The sequence below is a fragment of the Camelus dromedarius genome, chromosome X, assembly GCF_036321535.1.
Source record: "Camelus dromedarius isolate mCamDro1 chromosome X, mCamDro1.pat, whole genome shotgun sequence".
NCBI classification, from domain to species: domain Eukaryota; kingdom Metazoa; phylum Chordata; class Mammalia; order Artiodactyla; family Camelidae; genus Camelus; species Camelus dromedarius.
The window spans coordinates 33647474-33667759 of NC_087472.1; the positions used below are offsets into that span (position 1 = coordinate 33647474).

General features: G+C 34.3%; 1 protein-coding gene across 2 annotated transcripts in view; it reads left to right on the top strand.

Moving 5' to 3' along the window:
- Positions 1-20286, top strand: part of TBC1D8B (TBC1 domain family member 8B) — a 54569-nt gene that overhangs the window by 23808 nt on the left and 10475 nt on the right. Inside the window, exons 8-14 of one of the 2 annotated variants that reach the window (XM_010987748.3) lie at positions 5420-5569; positions 6107-6257; positions 6746-6960; positions 14929-15046; positions 15984-16269; positions 17179-17308; positions 18192-18290. In XM_010987748.3, the coding sequence (XP_010986050.1) occupies positions 5420-5569; positions 6107-6257; positions 6746-6960; positions 14929-15046; positions 15984-16269; positions 17179-17308; positions 18192-18290 (1149 nt within the window). The remainder of the gene's footprint in view (positions 1-5419; positions 5570-6106; positions 6258-6745; positions 6961-14928; positions 15047-15983; positions 16270-17178; positions 17309-18191; positions 18291-20286) is intronic. The other variant, XM_064482890.1, reaches the window with a different exon arrangement.

Genomic DNA, 20286 nt, shown 5'->3' on the forward strand with positions numbered 1-20286 from the left:
TACCTAAGAGGTAATCATGGTTAGAACTGGCACACTTGCCATCCCTTTTATGAATTTATGTTTGGGGTTTCATTACTTAAGAGATTATTTTTCTTTTCCTTCTTGGCTACTTTTCCTGTAGTTTTGGTGTACCACTAATAGATAAACTGATGCCTTAGTCATATGGCTTCAAGTAAGGGAATGTACTTTACTTGAGATCTAGACTACCACCATGAAGTTTTAAATCGATTTTGCAAAGACTTAATCCCTCATGAGAACAGCAAAATTTAACATTAATAGTAAAGTAGACTTATCAAAACAAACTTTTTAGGAAAGAAAACTTGTAACATAGGACCTATACTCACTAATAATTATTTTTTCTTTTGTAAGCTTCTTCTATCCTACCCCTATATTCAGACATTGATTTCAATACTCCTTTTTAATTTTCTTGAATCCTCTTAATTTCCAACCCTTCTAGGTCTTGTTGGCTTTCTTGGGTTTCAAGCTGAAATACTACTGGACTGCTCCACCATAAGCTGCTACTTTTTCTCCACCTTAGACACGGGAATTGTTTTCAAGTTTCTTAAGCTACTAAAGTTAAAGGGATGATATTAAGTGAGCCTTTTTTTAGTACTTCTAGTGGTAACCCCAGACTTCTAGTATAGTTATAATCCACAGAAACTGTGATGGACATGTTTTAAAAGTAAAGCTTTGGAAACCATAAAATTAATGTGGAAATACACAGGACCTAGAATAGCTAACACAGTATTGAAGAGGAAGTGCAAATTTGGAGGACTCACAATTCTCAATTTCCAAATTTACTACATAGCTGTAGTAAACAAGACAGCGTGATCCTGGCATAAAGATAGACGTAGATCAATGTAATAGAATTGAGAGTCTAGAAATAAACTCTTACATTTATGGTCAATTGATTTTTTTCAACAGTGTCGGATAAATTCAATGAGAGAATAGTTTATCCAACAAATTGTACAGGGACAATGGATATCCTTAAGAATGGATATTTTTAGCTGTGACACAAAAACACATGACAAAAGAAAAAAATAAAAGCAACTTGAGCTACATCAAAATTAGAAGTGTTTCTTCTGTAAATAATACCATCAAGAAAGTGAAAAGACAATTCACAGAATGAAAGAAAATATGTGCAAATTATATCTCTGATTAGAGAAATCCATCCAGAATATATAAAGAACTCCTACAACTCAACAATAAAAGGCAAAGAACCTAATTTTTTTAATAGTCAAAGAATCTGAATACACATGTCTTCAAAGAAGATAAAGAAATGGCCAGTAAACACATGAAGATGTTCAACATAATTAGTCATTAGGGAACTACAAATTAAAACCACAGTGAGATACTATTTCACACCCACTAGGGTAGCTCTAATAAAAAAAAAAAACAGACAATAGCAAGTGTTGAGGAGGATGTGAAGAAATTGAAATCCTTCATACATTGTTGATTGATTCTTTGTTTTAATCGTTTCTATCTCTGCTATTATTCTCTGTTTGATGGGACACAGTTGTCATACTTAACTTTTTTATCTTTTTAATTAATAGACTTTATTTCTTAGAGCAGTTTTAGGTTTACAAAAAAAGTGAGAAGTACAGTGAGTTTGTATATACACCCACCTGCCCTCAATCCTGCCCAGTTTTCCCTATTATTAACATCTTGCATTGATATGGTACATTGGTTATAACTGATAAACCAACATGGATACATTATTAACTAAACTCCATAGTTTACATTAGGGTCCACTCTTAGTGTTGTACAATTCTATTGGTTTTGTCAAATGCGTAATATGTATCCACCATTATCATACAGGATGTTATCCTGTATTTTATCTTATTATTATATTATTATACAGAATAATTTCCCTGCCCTAAATATCCCCTGTGCTCTTCCTGTTTATTCCTCCCCTGAACCCTTGGTAACCACTGATCATTTTACTGTCTCTGTAATAATGCCTTTTCCAGAATGTTAGTTGAAATCTACCCAATGTAACCTTTTCAGACTGGCTTCTTTTCCTTAGAAATATGTATTTAGTGTTCCTTCATATCTTTTTGTGGTTTATAGCTCATTTCTTTTTTTTAATTAAAAAAAATTCAACAAATATTTATTAAACTTTAACTATGTGTGTAAGGAACTGCCAGGATTTTTTCCAGATTTATTGAAGTAGTTGACATATAACATTGTGTAATTATTTGATATGCATATATATTAAAATGATTACCACAATAAAGGTGATGCCTTAAGCTTTGTTCTTTCTCAAGATTACATTGCCTATTCAGGGTCTCTTGTGGCTCCATATAAATTTTAGGAATTTTTTTTGCTATTTCTATGAAAAATACCATTTGGATTTTGATAGGAATTGCCTTGAGTCTATAGATGGCTTTGGTTAGTATGGACATTTTAACAATATTAATTTTTCTGATCATGAAAACAAGATATCATTCCAATTATTTGTGTCTTTTTCAGTTTCTTTCATCAGTGTCTTATAGTTTTGGGGACATAGATTTTCACTTTCTTGGTTAATTTATTCCTAAGTATTTTACTGTTTTTGATGCTAATGAAAATGAGATTGTTTTCTTTATTTCTTTTCAGATAGTTCATTGTTAGTGTATAGAAACACAACTGATTTTGTATCCTGAAACTTCACTGAATTCATTGATTAGTTATAACAGTTTTTTGGTAGTCTTAAGGCATTTCTCTATATAAGATCATGTTATCAGCAAACAGAAACAGTTTTACCTCTTTCTTTCTGATTTACATGACTTTTGTTTCTTTTTCTTCCTTAATTTTTCTGGCTAGAACTTATAATACTTTGTTGAATAAAAGTGGTGAGAGTGGGCACCCTTATCTTGTTTCTGATCTTAGAAAGTTTTCAACTTTTCACCATGGAGTATGATGATAGCTTTGGGCTTGTCACGTATGGCCTTTATTGTATTGAGGTATGTTCCTTCTATGCCCACTTTGTGAGAGATTTTATTATGAAAGGATGTTGAATATTTGTCAGAATAAATTTTCTGTATCTAGTGAGATGATCATAAGATTTTTACCTTTCATTCTATTAACATGATATATCACATTTTGATTTGTATATTTTGAACCGTCCTTGCGTCCAGGGATAAATTTCACTTGATGATGGTGTATGATCCTTTTAATGTGCTGTTGAAGTCAGTTTGCTAGTATTTTGTTGAGAATTTTTGCATCTATACTCATCAGGGATTTTGACCTGTAATTTTCTGTTCTTGTAGTGTCCTTATTTGGCTTTGATATCAGGGGAATGCTGGCCTTGTAAAATGAGTTTGGGAATGTTCCTTCCTCTTCAATTTTTTGGAAGAGTTTGAGAATTAGCATTAATTCTTGTTTAAATGTTTGGTAAATTTCACCTGTGAAGCTATGTGATCCAGGGCTTTTTGTTTTTGCTGGGAGGTTTTGGATCACAGATTCAGTTTCCTTATATATTATTGGTTATGTTCAGATTTTCTGTTTTTATGATTGTCTTGGTAGATTGCATGTCTCTAGGAATTTGCCCTTTTCTTCTATGTTGTCCAATTTGTTGGCATATAATTGGTCATAGTAGTACCTTATGATCTTTTGTATTTCTGTATTATCAGGCATAAAGTCTCCTCTTTCATTTCTAATTTTTATGTTTGAATCCTCTCTCCCTTTTTTTTCTTGGTAAATCTAGCTAAAGATTTATCAGTTTTGTTTATCTTTTCAAAAAACCAATTCTTAGTTGTGTTGATCATTTCTTTTTATTGCTGAAAAATATTCCATTGTCTGTATGTACCACAGTGTTTATCCATTCACCTATTGAAGGACAGTATAGTTGCTTCCAACTTTTGGCCGTTATGAATAAAGCTGCCATAAACATTCATGTGCAGGTTTTTGTGTGGACATAAGTTTTCAACTCATTTGAGTAAATACTTGAGAGCACAATTTTTGAATCATGTGGTAAGACTATGTTTAGCTTTTTAAAAAACTGTCACACTATCTCTTAAAGTAGCCGTACTGCTTTGCATTGCCACCAGCAAGAAAAGAGAGTTCTTGTTCCACATCCTCAGTAGCACTTGGTGCTATCAGTGTTTTGGATTTTAGCCATTTTAATAGGTGTGCAGTGGTCTCCCATTGTTTAAATTTGCAATTCCCTAATGACGTATGATGTTAAGCATCGTTCATGTGATTATTTGCCATCTTTCTGTGGTGATCTTTTGCCCATTTTTTAACTGGTTTCTTTATTTTTTTAAACAGTCCCGTTTAGTTCTTTGAATATATTTATAATAGCTGCTTTCCACTCTTAGTTGCCAAAATCCAAGAAGCAAGCCTCTTCAGGGACATTTTTTGTTGGTTTATTTTTAAGTTCTCATTTTTATTTTTAAGCCTGTCTTCTCATATCACCCCCTGAATCAGTATAAACAATTAGTGGTCAGGCCATGATGGGTCAGAAGTGTTTAAATGCCTTGAACCATTTAAGTTTTCCACCTTTTGCTCAGGGGATCTTTGTGTGAAGATATACTTCAAACTTTAGGCAGTTTATAAATCAGCCTTAGCTTTCATTTCTTATTTCCAAAATCAGCCAGAGTTGACTGACTGGGGCCTTCTCCTGTCTCATTTCTTTCTTGGGCCAGGTTCACAGTCCTGTATATGCATGCACACTTCTAGATACCCAAGATAATGTTGGAACCTTTCAAAGTTCCCCTATGGTCATCTGATTCTCAAGATCTTCCTTTTAAATTTTTAGTCAGTCTCTTGTTTGCCTCAAATTGAAATCACAGCTCTTAAGCAGCTGTAATGTTATTAGCAGATTGCTATGGTTTTCTGGAATGCCCTGGGGATGGGGCCCTTTACACAGAGCTGAGCTCTGAATCAAATCAAATTATAACAACACTCTGGGAATGGAGATTTTCCAGGGAGCTGCTGGTTTGGTGAAAATAGTGTTCTGGGGATGGGGCTTTTAATAAAGCTCCAAAAGATCCATTGGCTGTGATAATGCTGGCTTTCATGGATACCGTACCTCTGAGCTTGGGAATGGGAACAGCCTCAGGTTTAAACTTTCCAGACTCTGGTGTTCTTACTGAGGTTCATTTTGAATTGATGCTTTTCAGTTCTTTCTGTGCCTTTGGTTAATTTACAAAATTCTGAACTGTTCTTTTTTTTTTTTTTTTTTAATGTTTTGCCAGTATTTTGTTGCCTGTGTAGGGGAGTTGGTCCACTAAGATCATGAGTTTGACGTTCTAGACATTGGTTTGTTGACATCTCTAATTTTGTTAGAAAAACAATGTTCTTCTGAAACATTGCTTTAATATGTGTTATGTATATAGATTGTTGTTTATAAATAACGGGTTAAACATGATCGCTTTTTCTTCTTGCAGAAACCTTTATGCATACATTTAGGACAATTATATTGTTTCTTTTTCAGGTTCCTATTAGTTCTGATTCTGTAGACCCATCTGATAATACTGAGGTACAGTCTTTGACATGTCAGAGAGAATGCAGTAAAACTGTGAACACAGAAGCCTTAATGACAGTGTTTCATCCTCAAAATTTGGAGACTCTTAATTCCAAAATGGTAGGAGAACAAAATATTTAAATCTATAGACTGAAACAGTTGATCAAAAATAAAAATCTTAAATCAGACTAGAAGGTATCACAACTGAAAGCTCTTTTGGGAGCTTGAAAATCGATTTTCTAGCAGATAGTACTGTTTCATTCCATTACACAATAGGGCTGTTACCAAGAATTAAGATAAAAGATGGAAGTTGAACCTTAGGTTTTAGTTGCATAAATTTCTAATAATCATTCCTTATTGGGGTGATTTGATGAGATTGATGATTCAAAACTTTACCTCTTAAGTGTAATGCTTTTTAAATATGCATTTAGCTAAGAACTAAAATAGTAAATTAACGCTGTTATACTCATATGGATTTAAAAGATTTTAGTGATGACAGTGGTCCAGTATTTGGCCTGTCTGTGAAGACTGATTTTGACTTTCTATGTTCTTCATTTCCTTGGGAATTGTTTCATGGGGAAGAGAGTTATTGAGTTATTTGAAACTTCAAACTAAGTTTTTTCACTGTGTTTAGTTGCTTTGATTGTTTTGTTACAGTTGAAAGAAAAGATGAAGGAACAGTCGTGGAACATCCTATTTGCAGAATGCGGGCGTGGTGTTAGCATGTTTCGGACCAAAAAGACTCGAGATCTTGTTGTAAGAGGGATTCCAGAGACCTTAAGAGGAGAGCTCTGGATGCTTTTTTCAGGTATTACATTTATTCACTTTATTCATTTAGCAGACTTTACCTATGCCCGTTCTAGGAGTTATACACCAAGCTAAATAAAAATAATTACAAAGATGGCTAGGACAAAGTCTTACTCTTCATGAGTTCAGACTAGTCAAAGAGAGTAAGGTAGTTACATGTACTTACTTATATATCCACACATCCATTGTGTGAGCAGTATAGTTTATTAGACAATATATGGGTAATTGCAGGGGATAGGGTGGGAATTTCTTAGTGTCAGAGGAAAGTTAAGGGGAAAAGACAGTTTATGAAAATGTTATTCTTTTGGATGAGATTGATGTCATGATATTATAAATTCTGGTGTCAAGCTTTTCCTTTTCTCTTGTTTATACTCTGTTACCATGTGAGCATAAAGCTAAGTTTAAGGGTAATTCAATTCTTCATGTATGTATGCAAGTAGTAGCCTTATTATAGCCCTCTTTTGAATGTTAATGTAATCATGTTTACAGGTGCTGTTAATGACATGGCTGCTAATCCTGGCTATTATGCTGAAGTGGTCGAACAGTCCTTAGGGACCTGCAACTTGGCTACTGAAGAAATTGAGCGTGATTTGCGTCGCTCCCTGCCTGAGCATCCAGCCTTTCAGAGTGACACTGGCATATCTGCGCTGAGGCGGGTACTCACTGCTTATGCATTCAGGAATCCCAAAATTGGATACTGCCAGGTATGATTTCATTATTAGCTCAACTGTTTACATGTTCCAAATGATAAAATCACATCAAATCCAACTCTATTAATAAGGACAGAGGTTGGACTGAGATTATAGTGGCTATTATTAATCTAAGTAGAATGGTAGTGGGAATACTTAGAATTGATATTTCATTATTTTTGTTTTACATTTAACAAATGTTTATTGAATTTCTGCTCTGGAAAAGATACTCTGCTGGTGCTCAAGACTGCTGGGGACACAGCAGGCTGGGCTGGTGTTGCCGGTAATAAAAGAATTTACCAGAGACAAAGGACAGCTTAAAAAACAAAAGTTTAATAGATATGCTGCTACAGGCAACAGCAGGCCACACAGAGGAGGGGTGCCTGTGTGAGTACCAAGGGTGAACATGCAGGGTCTTTTATTGAGGAAGGGGCTGTGAACACAAAGGGATAGGGCAACAGATTTGTGATTGGCTGTAAGTGAGGTAAGACTTGTCAGGGGCTACTCTGAGTAATGGGATTTATGACTCTGATAAGTACGAGATATGCAGTGATGCCTGTCTGCCTAGGGTATTGTGATTAGTCATTTCCTGGGGGCGGTTAGTTTTGTTATGATAAACACACATCCAGGAAGATGTTTTTATCCTGAAGTGGGGAGTTGGAGGTGAAGGGTGCCAGTCAGCTCCAGGCACATGGAGGGCCCAGGAATGGGGGTTTTATGGCTTTAGAGAGGCTTCAAAGAGACTTCAGAGAGCACCAGACAGCTCCACAAAGGCGATATAAAGATGAATCAGATAAGGATCCTTCCCTTAGAAGTGTACGGATTGGAAAAAAAAAAGTATATGGATTGGTAGGTATTAAAACATATTCATTGACAAATGAAACACAAATGAGGTAAATTATCAGAAATATATGAAGTCGGGGTTTATAATAGGGGTAAGTTGTTTTCATTGGCAGGAACAAAGAAGCCTTCTTTGAAAAGGTGGCATTTATAGGTCTTGAAATTGGGGAGTTTTGGGTGTATGGATATGGAATGAAAGAACATTCTTGGTGGAGGGATCAGTGTAACCAAACACAGAGGTAAATGTGGAATACATATAAGGCCATATTCTGTTTAGTAGAAATGCAGAGGGAATTAAATGAAATAATTGGAGGAAAAAAATGAGGTAGATTGGGATAGGTCAGGAGTTTCAATTTTATATTGTAGGCAGTGGAGGGATCATTGAAAAAAATTCCTTTAGGAGCTCACTATATTGGTTAGGGTGTGCTAGACTGCTTACACAGATAATGTCAAACAGATAATAGCTCAAACACAGTAGAAGTTTACTTAAAGGAATAAACCAAGGAGAGCAAGTATTCAAGTCAGTAGGTAGCTCTCCTCCATATGATTGATTTTTCAAGGATTTAGGCTAACAGCAGACTCTGTCATCTTCAAAATGTGGCTTCCAAGGTGCTCTTTCATTGCCATTACTACTCACAGAAAGGGGGAGAGAGCGTGGAGAAACAATTGTGGGAGATTTTATTGGCTAGGCCTGGAAACTGCATACATCACTTCACCCACATTTTATTGGAGGATCTTGCTCTCATAGTCACACCTATTCACAAAAAAATTCTGCAGAATGCAGTGTGGCTGAGCCCACATACATTTAGATACTATGGAAGAAGAGGAGATTGGATTATAGTGGATAGCTAGCACTCTCAGCCACACATTCATTTATAATGAGGTTGAGCACTCAGAATGATTACAGATCAATCCTGTGTATCCATGGAAACTTATCAGATAGACAGGTATTTTAATGAAAAGCAATTTAAGTGAATGGATCATCTAAATGACAAGTATTTCCCATGTTTTAGGATCTCTGAAAGATTAAAAAAGAAGCATAATGCTGCTTTTCTCAAAGAGCTTACATTCACAGAGACTGTGATGTTATCTATAAGTAGTATAGAGGCAGCTTCAAAGTAGGCAATACTTGGTTGTGACTTCTAAAAGATAAGAGCAAAGTTGAAGACGTGGAGGGCCAGAGGAAAGTTATTCTGAGTCAGGTAACACTATGAGTAATACCATTCGGATGAGAGTAAGCCTGCATTGGAGATCAGACTGGCTAGGTTCATGCTGGAATCAAGAAGTAAAGTAAAAAATTTGAATTTAATATGGTAAACAGGGTTTATTGCTTTGGATCAGAAACCCATGTGAGCCATACTGACTCATTTTGGCTGGCTGACTGTCTTGCTTTATTTATCTTTCCTTCTCCCCACCCTCCCTCCCTGCCTTCCATCTCTCTGATCTGTTTTCTTCCTTCTTTTCTCCCTTTCTTTTCTTTTTTGATTCCTTTTTCTTTTCATCTATCTAGAGAAATTCACCCATTATTTTTTTTGGTATATTCACAAAGTCATGCAACCATCATTGCTATCCAATTCCAGAACACTTTCATCACCCCAAAAAGAAGCCCCATATCCATTAGCAGTTACTCCATTTTTCTCCCTACCTCCAACACTAGGCAATCACTAATCTACTTTTCTGTCTCTATGGATTTGCCTCTTATGGATCTTTTATCTAAATGGAATGATACAGTATGTGGTCTTTTGTGTCTGCCTTATTTCATTTAGCATATTGTTTTCAGGGTTCATCCATGCTGTAGCATGTATTAGCACTTAATTCCTTGTTATGGCTGAATAATATTCCATTGTATACATACACAACATTTTGTTTTTTCAGCAGTTGATGGGCATTTGGGGTTGTTTCCATATTTTTGCTATTATGAATAATGTTGCCATGGATATTCACATACAGCTTTTTGTGTGGATGTGGTTTTTGATTCTTTTGGGTATTTAACTAGAAGTAGAATTGCTGAATTATATGGTAACTTTATGTTTAACATTTTGGGGCACTGCCAAGCTATTTTTCAAAGAAACTGTACCATTTTACATTCCCACTAGCAATGTATAAGGGTTCCAATTTCTGCACATCCTCAATAACACTTATTGTCTCTCTTTTTTATTATAGCTATCCTAGTAAATGTGAAGTAGTATCTTATTGTGGTTTTGATTCACATTTCCCTAATGTGCTTGTTGGCCATTTGTATATATCTTCTTAGGAGAAATGTCCATTCAAATTCTTTGCCAATTTTTAAAGTTGGGATATTGCTGAGTTGTAATGGTTCTTTATATATTCTGAATTCCAGTCCTTTATTAGATATAATATTTGCAAAATTTTTCTCCTGTGGATTGTCTTTTTCACTTTTTCGATGGTGTTCTTTGAAGCAGGAAAGTTTTAATTTTTATTTTTATCTCTTTTTCTTTTGTTGTGTGCTTTTGATGTCATATCTAAGAAGCCATTGCCTAATCCAAGGACAAAAATATTTACTTCTATGTTTTCTTCTAAGAGTTTTATTGTTTTCATGTTTAATTTTAGATCTCAGCCATTTTGTGTTAATTTTTGTGTGTGGTGTATGGAAAGGGTCCAGCTTCATTTTACTTGTGGATAGCCAGTAGTCCCAGTGTCATTAGTTGAAAAAAGCTAATCTTTCACTCATTGAATTGTCTTGGCACCCTTGCTTAAAATCAATTGGCTATAAATGTTAAGGTTTATTTCTCGACTCATAATTCTATTCTATTACTTTACATTTCTGTTCTTATGCCAGTATCATACTGTGTTTTTTTACTACAGTTGTGTAGTAAGTTTTGAAATTGGGAAATGTGAGTCCTTTAACTTTATGTTTTTCCAAAATTGTTTTGGCTCTTTTGGGTCTCTTGCAATTCCATATTAATTTTAGGATCTGCTTGTCTTTTTCTGAATCAGAAAGAAAAGGCCAGCTGGAATTTTGATAGTCATTGCATTGAATCTGTAGATCAACTTGGGGAATACTATGTATTAGCAATATTAAGTCTTCTAGTCCATGAACACAGGTCATTTTTCTTTTCCATTTATTTAATTCTTTTAAAATTCCATTCAAGGTTGTTTTGTAGTTTCCTATGTGCAAGCTTTATACTTCCTTTGTTAATTTTATTTCTAAGTATTTTACCCTTTTTGGCATTATGGTAAATGGAATTGTTCTCTTGCTTTTATTTTTGGATTATTCATTGCTAGTATATAGAAATACAATTGCCATATATATAAATATAAAGATCTATCTATATATATATATATATATATATAGAGAGAGAGAGAGAGAGAGAGAGAGAGAGAGAGGTCTTGTATCTTGCAACCTTGCTGAGCTTGTTTGTTCTAGTAGATTTTTTTTGTGGATTCCTTAGGATTTTCTACATACAAGACTGGAATCTGAATAGTGATATTTTTACTTCTTCCATTCCAATCCAGATGCTTTTTTCCCCCGTCTTTTTCTTGCCTAATTGAGCTGGCTAGAACTTTGAGTACAGTGTTGAAGAGAGTTGGTAAGACTGCATATTCCTGTCTTGTTATTTATCTTAGGGGGAAGTAATCAGTCTTTCATCATTAAGTATGATGTTAGCTGTGGGAGTTTTGTAGATTCTCCTTATGTTGAGGAAGTTCTCTTATATTCCTAGATTGTTGGGTGTTTTTATCATGAAAGGGTGGCAGATTTTGTTAAGTAATTTTTCTTGTCTATTGAGATAATCGTATGATTTTTCCCTTTTATTCTAGTAATATTATTGTTGACCTGAAACAAATAGACTGCCAGATATTTCTTCAGCAAAGATGGGTTTATTTGGGATAAACAGAGATTTGCAATTTGGAGTCTACAACCATGGCAAGCCATGGGCAAGTTCCCCAACGGCAAGGGGAGGAAAATGCTTTTATAGAGGGATAAGGAAGTTGGAAGGGCTATAATAATATCCATGGCTTTTCCTTGGCTGAGTCCTTGCCAGGAAAGACGAGGAGTCTTTCTCCTCCCTGTTGGGCTCTGCCGTAGTGGCAGGGCATGAGAGCTCTTCCTTCTGGTCACCCAACTATTTAACTGAGGTTTCTGTATTTTTTATATCGTGTATTACTTTGATTACTTTTCATAAGTTTTACCACTCTTGTGTTTCCAGGATAAATCTCACTGGGTCACAGTGTGGAATCCTTTTTATATGTTACTGTTCAGTTTGCTAGTATTTTGTTGAAGATTTTTGCATTTATATTTATAAAATATATTGATACATATTTTTATTATGATATCTTTGTTTGGTTTTGGTATCAGGGTCTCAAAGATTGAGCTGGGTAGTGTTTCTTCTGCTCACATTTTTTGAAGAGTTAATGAAGGATTGGTGTTAATTCTTTAAATGTGTGGTAGAATTTGCCAGTGAAGCTATCTGTTCCTAGAATTTTCTTTGTGGGAAATTTTCTCATTCAGTTTCTTTACTTGCTACAAGTCTGTTCAGATTTTTCTATTTTTTCTTGAGTTGCTCTTGGTAGTTTTTCTAAGAAATTGTCCATTTAATCTAGGTCGTCTAATTTGTTAGCATACAGTTGTTCTTCGTGTTCCCTTATAATCCTTTTTATTTCTGTTAAGGTTGGTAGTAATGTTCTCTATTTCCTGATTTTAATTTGAATCCCCCCCCCACCTCCCCCTGCCTTTCTCTCTTTCTGTTTTTTATCATTTTGGTTAGGCTACCAAAAGGAATTTCTAGTTTTTTAATATTTTCAAAGAACCAACTTTGGGCTTTGTTGATATTTCTCTGCTTTTTTTCTGTTCTCTATCACTTCCTGTTTGTGCAGAGCCTCAAGATTAGCCAGAGGTAAGAGCTTAGGTCCTTTTCTGTTCTTTCCTGAGCATACACACAGCTCTGGGCAGGCATAAAGCCATATCAATGCAATTGGCCTTCTAGATTCCCAGGCATATGTTAAGAGCGTTGTTCCACAGCCCCCCAAGAATATCTCATCTCCCAGCTTTTCATTTTAACTTTTAATGACCTACTATTTGGCCCAACTGTTATCCACTGCCTCAGGCAGCCACATGTTCAGCAACTGCTTCTGATTTTTTGAAGGAACATTCTAAGGGAAAGGCTGTTTGCCCTGGGTGAGCTCTGTGTCAGGTCAGATAAAGACAGACAATGAGTGTGTTCTTCCAGGGAACCACCAGACAGGTCAAATAATGACAGTTCTCTGGGAATGGGGCTTTGAAGAAGCTCTAGCCCCATTCTGTTCCCTCTCGTGGCTTCTAGGTGCTGATTTTCACCATGATTGCTGAGTGTTGGTTTTTAAGGTTACTGTGAAGCTGAGGAGGAGGGATGAGACTAGGGCAATTAAAAATACCATAGAGCTCACTATTTTTACTGAGAGTCAGCCATTTTATTAAATAAATGCTTCCTGAATTACTATAAGCTTTTGGTGAATTTTCAGAGTTCTGAAAAAATGATTTTGACAATTTTTGCTAGTCTTATTGCTTTTCTAGAGGAGAGCATTTTTGGAGGGCCTTACTCTGCCATTTTTCACTGATGTTTCTCCCATTATGGCTTCTTTTTTTTTTTTTTTTTAACATTTTTTCATTATGGCTTCTTGAACAGGAAAGTGATGGAGTAAAAATTGAGCTTGAGGTCAAATATTGTGCCAGATATGGCAGTGAATTGACATAATTTATATACAAATCTATAAGAAAAGTATTGAATTATAAAAATGAACAATGGGCATGAAAAGATTAGTCACAGAACAAAAAAATATAGATTAATAACAAAGTCTAAGAAACAAAGTTCAACCTCAAAGAAGTTCAAATTCAAACCATGAGATACCATTTTCGCTATCAAATCAGCAAAGCCAATTATGATTATTACAAAGGAGCAGTGAAATAAGCATTCAAACACTGTAATTCAAACTATAAATCAGTACAATCTTTCTGGAATATAGTTCGGCAATAATATCAAGTCATTTAAAAATAATCTTCTTTGACCAAATAACTTCATTTCTATGTATCTTTCCTGAGAAAATAGTAAAACACTTAAATGAAGATTTATATACAAAAATATTCATTTCAGTGTTATATATAATAGTGTAAAGTTGAAATCAACCTAAATGTCTAATAATAGTAGAATGATTAAATAATTTATAGTATATTCAACTTATTAGATTATTTTACAGTCATTAAAACTACTGTTTTAGAAGAATTATTTAATGGCATTGAAAATGTATAACATAATGTTCAGTGAAAAAAATCAAACTTTAATATACAGTTTGGTCTAAATTTTAGGAGAAAAGGGAAAGAAATAAAAGCATACAAAAAATACATCAACTTGTTAACGCTGGTGATCTCTAGGTAGGTAGGGTACAGGAGATTTAATTTTCTTCATACCTTTCCATTCTTTCCAGGCTCTATACATTAAAGGTTTTATTACCTTTATAATAAAGGCTATGGCCAAATGTTGTCTAAAAGTAATGATCTGACATTTGTATGGAAGATAGATTAGAAGAAGGAGAAAGTCAAGATGGTAGTGGGGGTGGAAAGGATAAAGCAAATCTAAAAGACATTTTCTAAGAAGAAACTCTAGGATATGAAGACAGATTGTATCTGGAAGATAAAAGGTTTCTAGCATGATCAAAATTAAGATATCAAAGAAGAGAATCCTATTTAATAGAGGAAAGAAGATGTTTAGATTTGGACACAACTGAGGGTGATTGACATCTAAGGAATATTCTCCTGTAGGTAGTTGAAAATACAGATGAAGTCTGTTTCTCCGATTTTAATATGTCTTGGAAAGTATGTACGGTTTTTTCAAGATTTGCAGTAATTAATATTTTCTACTTGTTGAAATTAGTCTAAATTAGAAAGGTTTAATTATTGTGTTCTGTGTTCATGATATTACTGCTTCATTTTCCTTGAATTGTATAAAATATATATATACATATGTATAATTACTGATTAGCAGATATTAGTCTGACTTCACCTTGTTTTGCTTTGGACTGGCTCAGAGTTCTCATGTTTCGTTATGATTAGTCTCATAGTTGTTATTGTTGAAAACTACTGTGTTTGAAGAAGAAATGTAATTGTTACCTGAGCAATATTTATTATTTTTATTTTTCTATGAATTTTAGGCAATGAACATTTTGACTTCAGTGTTGCTTCTGTATGCAAAAGAGGAAGAAGCTTTCTGGCTTCTGGTTGCTGTATGTGAACGAATGTTACCTGATTATTTTAATCGTCGAATCATTGGTAAAAAAAACTCACATACACATATACCTATACGAACACTTACTTCTTTTCTAAACAATTTGTAGACCTCTTGTCTATACAATTATCTGTCAAGTGGAAGAACTGATCAATTAAGTTTTGAAGTATACAAAATGCAAACAATATCAAAGTGTCATGTTTACTGACATGTTCAAGAGAAGAGCTTTTCGTACTGAATATATGACTGGAAAAATTGTTTAATAGGTTTTGTTTTAAAAATAAAATACCTAGTCTGTTTCTTTATAAAAATACAAATTTTAAGTTTACTATCTCTGTATTGCTGAAACAGTGGTGATCTGAAGCATCTGGAGCTACTGAAATTTTTTTAATATGAGAGATAGATTTTAATCATCTTAAAATCTCCACATTTATATGAATTGTATAGATATATACAAGGTTTGAAAGAAGGATTAGGTTCTCAGTTTGTAATTATATAATATTTTCTTCAGTTATCAAATATTTATAGAGCTGTGAGCCCCTACCTTAAAACTATAGGTGGTCTCTCCTTTGCACCCTCATAAGCCTTCAGTATCATGGCTAGGTCATTGATTGGATTGTCTTGTGTTAGTTATTTGTGTATTTACCTTAAGTTCTATTAGATATTAAACTCTTTGAAGATGAGATCATTTCATTAATTGTTGCTATCTCTTACAGCACCTATTACAGGTTTCTGCACATAATAAAGATCCCATAAATAACTATTTAAATGAATATGAATTGAGTTTCTCAAGTACCTCTTGATGCATGATACTGCCAGCAGATAAAAAAAAATGTGTGAAATATAGAAAAGGCACTGAAGAAGTTCATAATTTAAGGAAGAGAAATGAGATATATCAGCATACTAATAGAAGTGGGAAGATATCAGAAACAAGTCCTTTTAAAAGGTGTTCATTTTTTAATTTCTTCATGTGTTCTCCAGGTGCCTTGGTGGATCAGGCAGTCTTTGAAGAACTTATCAGAGATCATCTCCCCCAGCTGACCGAACACATGACCGATATGACATTCTTTTCCTCAGTTTCTCTCTCATGGTTCCTCACACTTTTTATTAGTGTGCTACCTATTGAAAGTGCAGTGAATGTGGTGGACTGTTTCTTCTATGATGGAATAAAGGCCATTTTACAACTGGGACTGGCAATACTTGACTATAATTTAGACAAACTGCTGGCATGTAAAGATGATGCTGAAGCTGTGACAGCTTTAAACAGGTACTGTGAGAACTATAACATATAAATCTGGAGAGCCCCTTAGAGATTATGTTGTTCAATTTCCTTGTTTTATACGTGAGGAAACTGAGCCCTAGAAACTTTAAACAGTTTGCTCAAAGTCACAAAGTTAGTTGAATGAAAAGCTAGGCCTAAAGTCTGCTCTTCTGTTTCCAAGGAGAATATAATCAAAGTCAGTTACTTTGAAGTAAACCAGTAGGTTATGTACACATTCACACTAGTATTGTTGATTCAATATGCTGGGACTTTCATAGTCCCAATTTGAGCTATAAAGTGTATAAGAACAATTTGAGGAGGGAAAGGTGGTTGATAATATTAAATATCCAGTGGGGGAAATTGTTCTGGTTTCCAGCTGGTTTCAGTCAGGTAGGCTGAGCTTTCCTAGTGCCTTTTCTGTGGATGCTATTTTGTATTGAAACGCGCGCACACACACACTATGTTATGTATATGTTAAATGAATGAATATTTGGGTAGCTGCTGTAATGGTGCAGTAAATCCCATTTATGTACAGAATAAAATACAGACACCTGACACTGGCATTTAGAATTCTCTATGTTAAGGCTTCAATATATCTTTCTTAAATTATTTCTCCTTACATGCCCCTATATACCCTATATTCCATCCTTACTGGGCTATGTGGTGTTTGCTGAGTACTCTCTGAGCCTATCTGCTTCCCCTGTGCTCTCCTCCCACCTCTGAAATCATTTCATCATTGTCCCATTCCCCGCTCCCATGTCTTCCTAATTCCTCACCATCTTCAAATTCTACTTCCTCATAAGACCGTCCCTTGTCCTCTCAGTTGAAATTAATCTCTAACTAGGGAGAAATTAGTTGTCATTTTCCCTACATTTTACTTCTACTAATTCTTGTATTACTATCACTTTTGGATAGGTTCTTTGACAATGTCACTAATAAGGATAGCCCATTGCCTTCAAGTGTGCAACAGGGTTCAAATGTAAGTGATGAAAAAAGCAGTCATATTAGAGTGGATATTACAGATTTGATTAGAGAGTCAAATGAGGTAAGTTTTTTTATACCATAAATATATAGCATATGATACTATAGTTATATTTCTAGTGGTATGTTAAGAGTAAGATGATACAAGTAAAGATACGGTCATTTAAAATCCGACTTCACTTTAAAAATGAGTTCTGTGAAGAGAAAGAAAAATGCTGTATGATATCGCTTACATGTGGAATCTAAAAAAAAAGACACAAATGAACTTATTTATAAAACAAACAGAAACAGACTCATAGACATAGAAAACAAACTTAAGGTTACCAGAGGGGGAAGGGAGTGGGAAGGGATAAATTAAGAATTCGAAAGATACTAACTACTATATATAAAATAGACAACAAGGTCCTACTGTATAGCACTGGGAACTGTATTCAGTATCTTGGAGTAACCTATAATAAAAAACAATATGAAAATTAATAATATATATATATAACTGAAACATTAATGTTGTACACCAGAAATTGAAACAACATTGTAAACTGACTATACTTCAATAAAAATAAAAAATTTAAAAAATGAGTTCTGTGAAACTGTTCCGAAGTTATATAACCTCCTCTGCTTCAGTTTGTTTTTCATTAAATGAAACTATATTCACATGGGTATCTGTCATTATATAAAAAGCTGAAAAACATTCTCTTCTTAGAGAATAAGAATTTTACCAATGTTCTTGTACTTAGTCTAGACCCATAGTAGATGGAATCCTCTCCTGTGAATATACAGAAAAACTGAAACGTGGGAGGTGAAACTTTGCATAATCACTGAACAAGTTAGGAAAATAGCTAGAAATAGAACTGAGGCCTCTGAGAATTGAATCTGATGAAATTCAATTGTAAGAGAAGTGGATATTTATTATGAATGAGTATCCACTGAAATCGTATTTCTTGCAGAAATATGGGAATATGCGCTGCGAAGATATACATAGTATGCGGTGTCGAAATAGATTGTATGTGATACAGACCCTGGAGGAAACAACAAAGCAGAATGTGGTGAGTATCCACCCAGTGGGGGACAACCAATTGGAGTAATTTCCCCCTCAAGTTCCTTTAAAAAATTATCATTCCATGTGAAGAAAATAAAATGACTACACATTTGAGCTAGATTCTTGCCACACCTTAGCTTACTGTAAATTTTTTGAGAGAAAATAAGTAATTTTCTTCTGGCTGAATTTATTGGTTTCTCCAACATGTTTTGTGTTATTTGACCTTTAATACTGAATGCTGTGATGTAGGCATTTAAGCGTAACCTATTTGTGATGTGCTTCATCAATAAGAACAGCTGACCTACATAGTAGTCTGTGCTGCTGCTATGTATTATTATCCTTGGATCCCTAAGGTAAAGTGAAAAAGGTATAAAACAGGTTGTTTTAAGTACTCCTTTGAAATATTTGGATGGCTACATAACAAGCTGTTTATATCGGTTGCCTCTGGTGAGTGGGATTAATAGATTGCTGTTTGGAAGAGGGATCGTTTTACTTTGCTGTGTAAATCCTTCTGTACTATTTGAGCTTTTATCGTAAGCATGGATTGTTTTTGTAAACCTACTGGCTTAAAGATCAAGTCCTCAGAGATACAAAGCTGGGAAAATTAACATTTCTGAAGATTCCAGGTTTAGATGGCAATTAAATAATTCAGTGATGTTACTGTGAGAGAGTTACCATAGAGCTCCCTTGTTTATCGTTTTTATATATTAACTTTAAAAAAGATACCAAAGTAATACGTGCTTATTGTAAATAATTCAAACATTATAGAAATGTAAAAAAGTAAAAGTTTTCTACCCCAGGAGTAACCAATATTAAAATGATTTTGCATGTATCCTTCCAGATATTTTTTCTAAATACCTATAGACATAAATGTGTATGTGGGGGGGCAATATAGTTTTTAAAATATCATATCAACTACTTTGTTCTGCAAGTTTTTTCACTCAGAAATATCTCACGGTCATTGCATATCATTGAATATCTCACTTTTCTTAATGCACTGAATAGTCTACCACAGTATGGAGGTCTTATACCTAACTATTCCTTGTTAATATGCATTTAGTATCTCTCTCTCTTTCACTTTTTGCACTCTTACAAGTAATACCTTATCTAAACAACATGGGTTTGAACTGCACAGGTTCACCTACATGTGGATTTGCTTGAGTAAACATGTATTACAGTACTACAAGATACATGGTTGGTTGAATATGTAGATGTGGAACCATGGATATGGAGGGCCAACTGTAAAGTTATATGCAGATTTTTGACTGTGCTGAAGGTCAGTGCCCCTCAACCCCCATGTTGTTCAAGGGTCAACTGTATATCTAATCTTACACATTTGTAAGAATATTTCTGTAAGGCAGATCCCTGGAAATGGCAGCTGGTTCAAAGTGTGTGCCCATTTAAAAATTAGTAGGTTCTTCTAAATTATCCTTCAGAAGATTTGTATTGGGGGATGGTATAAAGTCCTGGGCTCAATCCCAAGCACCTCCAAAAAATAAATTAATACCTAATTACCCCCCAAAGAAAAACAAACACTAAATAAATAAAATGGAAAAAACCCAAAATATTTGTATCAAATTATAATCCCACCAACAGTGTGTAAGAATGCCCTTATCCCTGTACTCCCACTAACATCGCATATTAAAAATCTTTTAATTTGGGCCAATTCGATAGATAAAAAAACTTAAATCTCACCTTTTAATTTCATTGATCACATATGTTTATTAACCTTTTTCATTTTTTTTCTTAGTTGCTTATTTTTAGCATTTGCCCATTTTTCTATGAGGTATTTTTCTTATTGATTTTTAGGAGCTCTTTGTATATTAGTGGTATTAATTATTTGTCAGTTATATTTGTGGCTAATATTTCCCCTCAGTCTTATTGTTTCTTTCATCTTTTTGATGGTGTATTTCAGAGTATATAAGTTTCAAATTTTTATGTAGTCAAATCTCTTTTTTCTTACATGTTGTGTGGGTTTCATGTCAAACTTAGCAAAGCCTTCC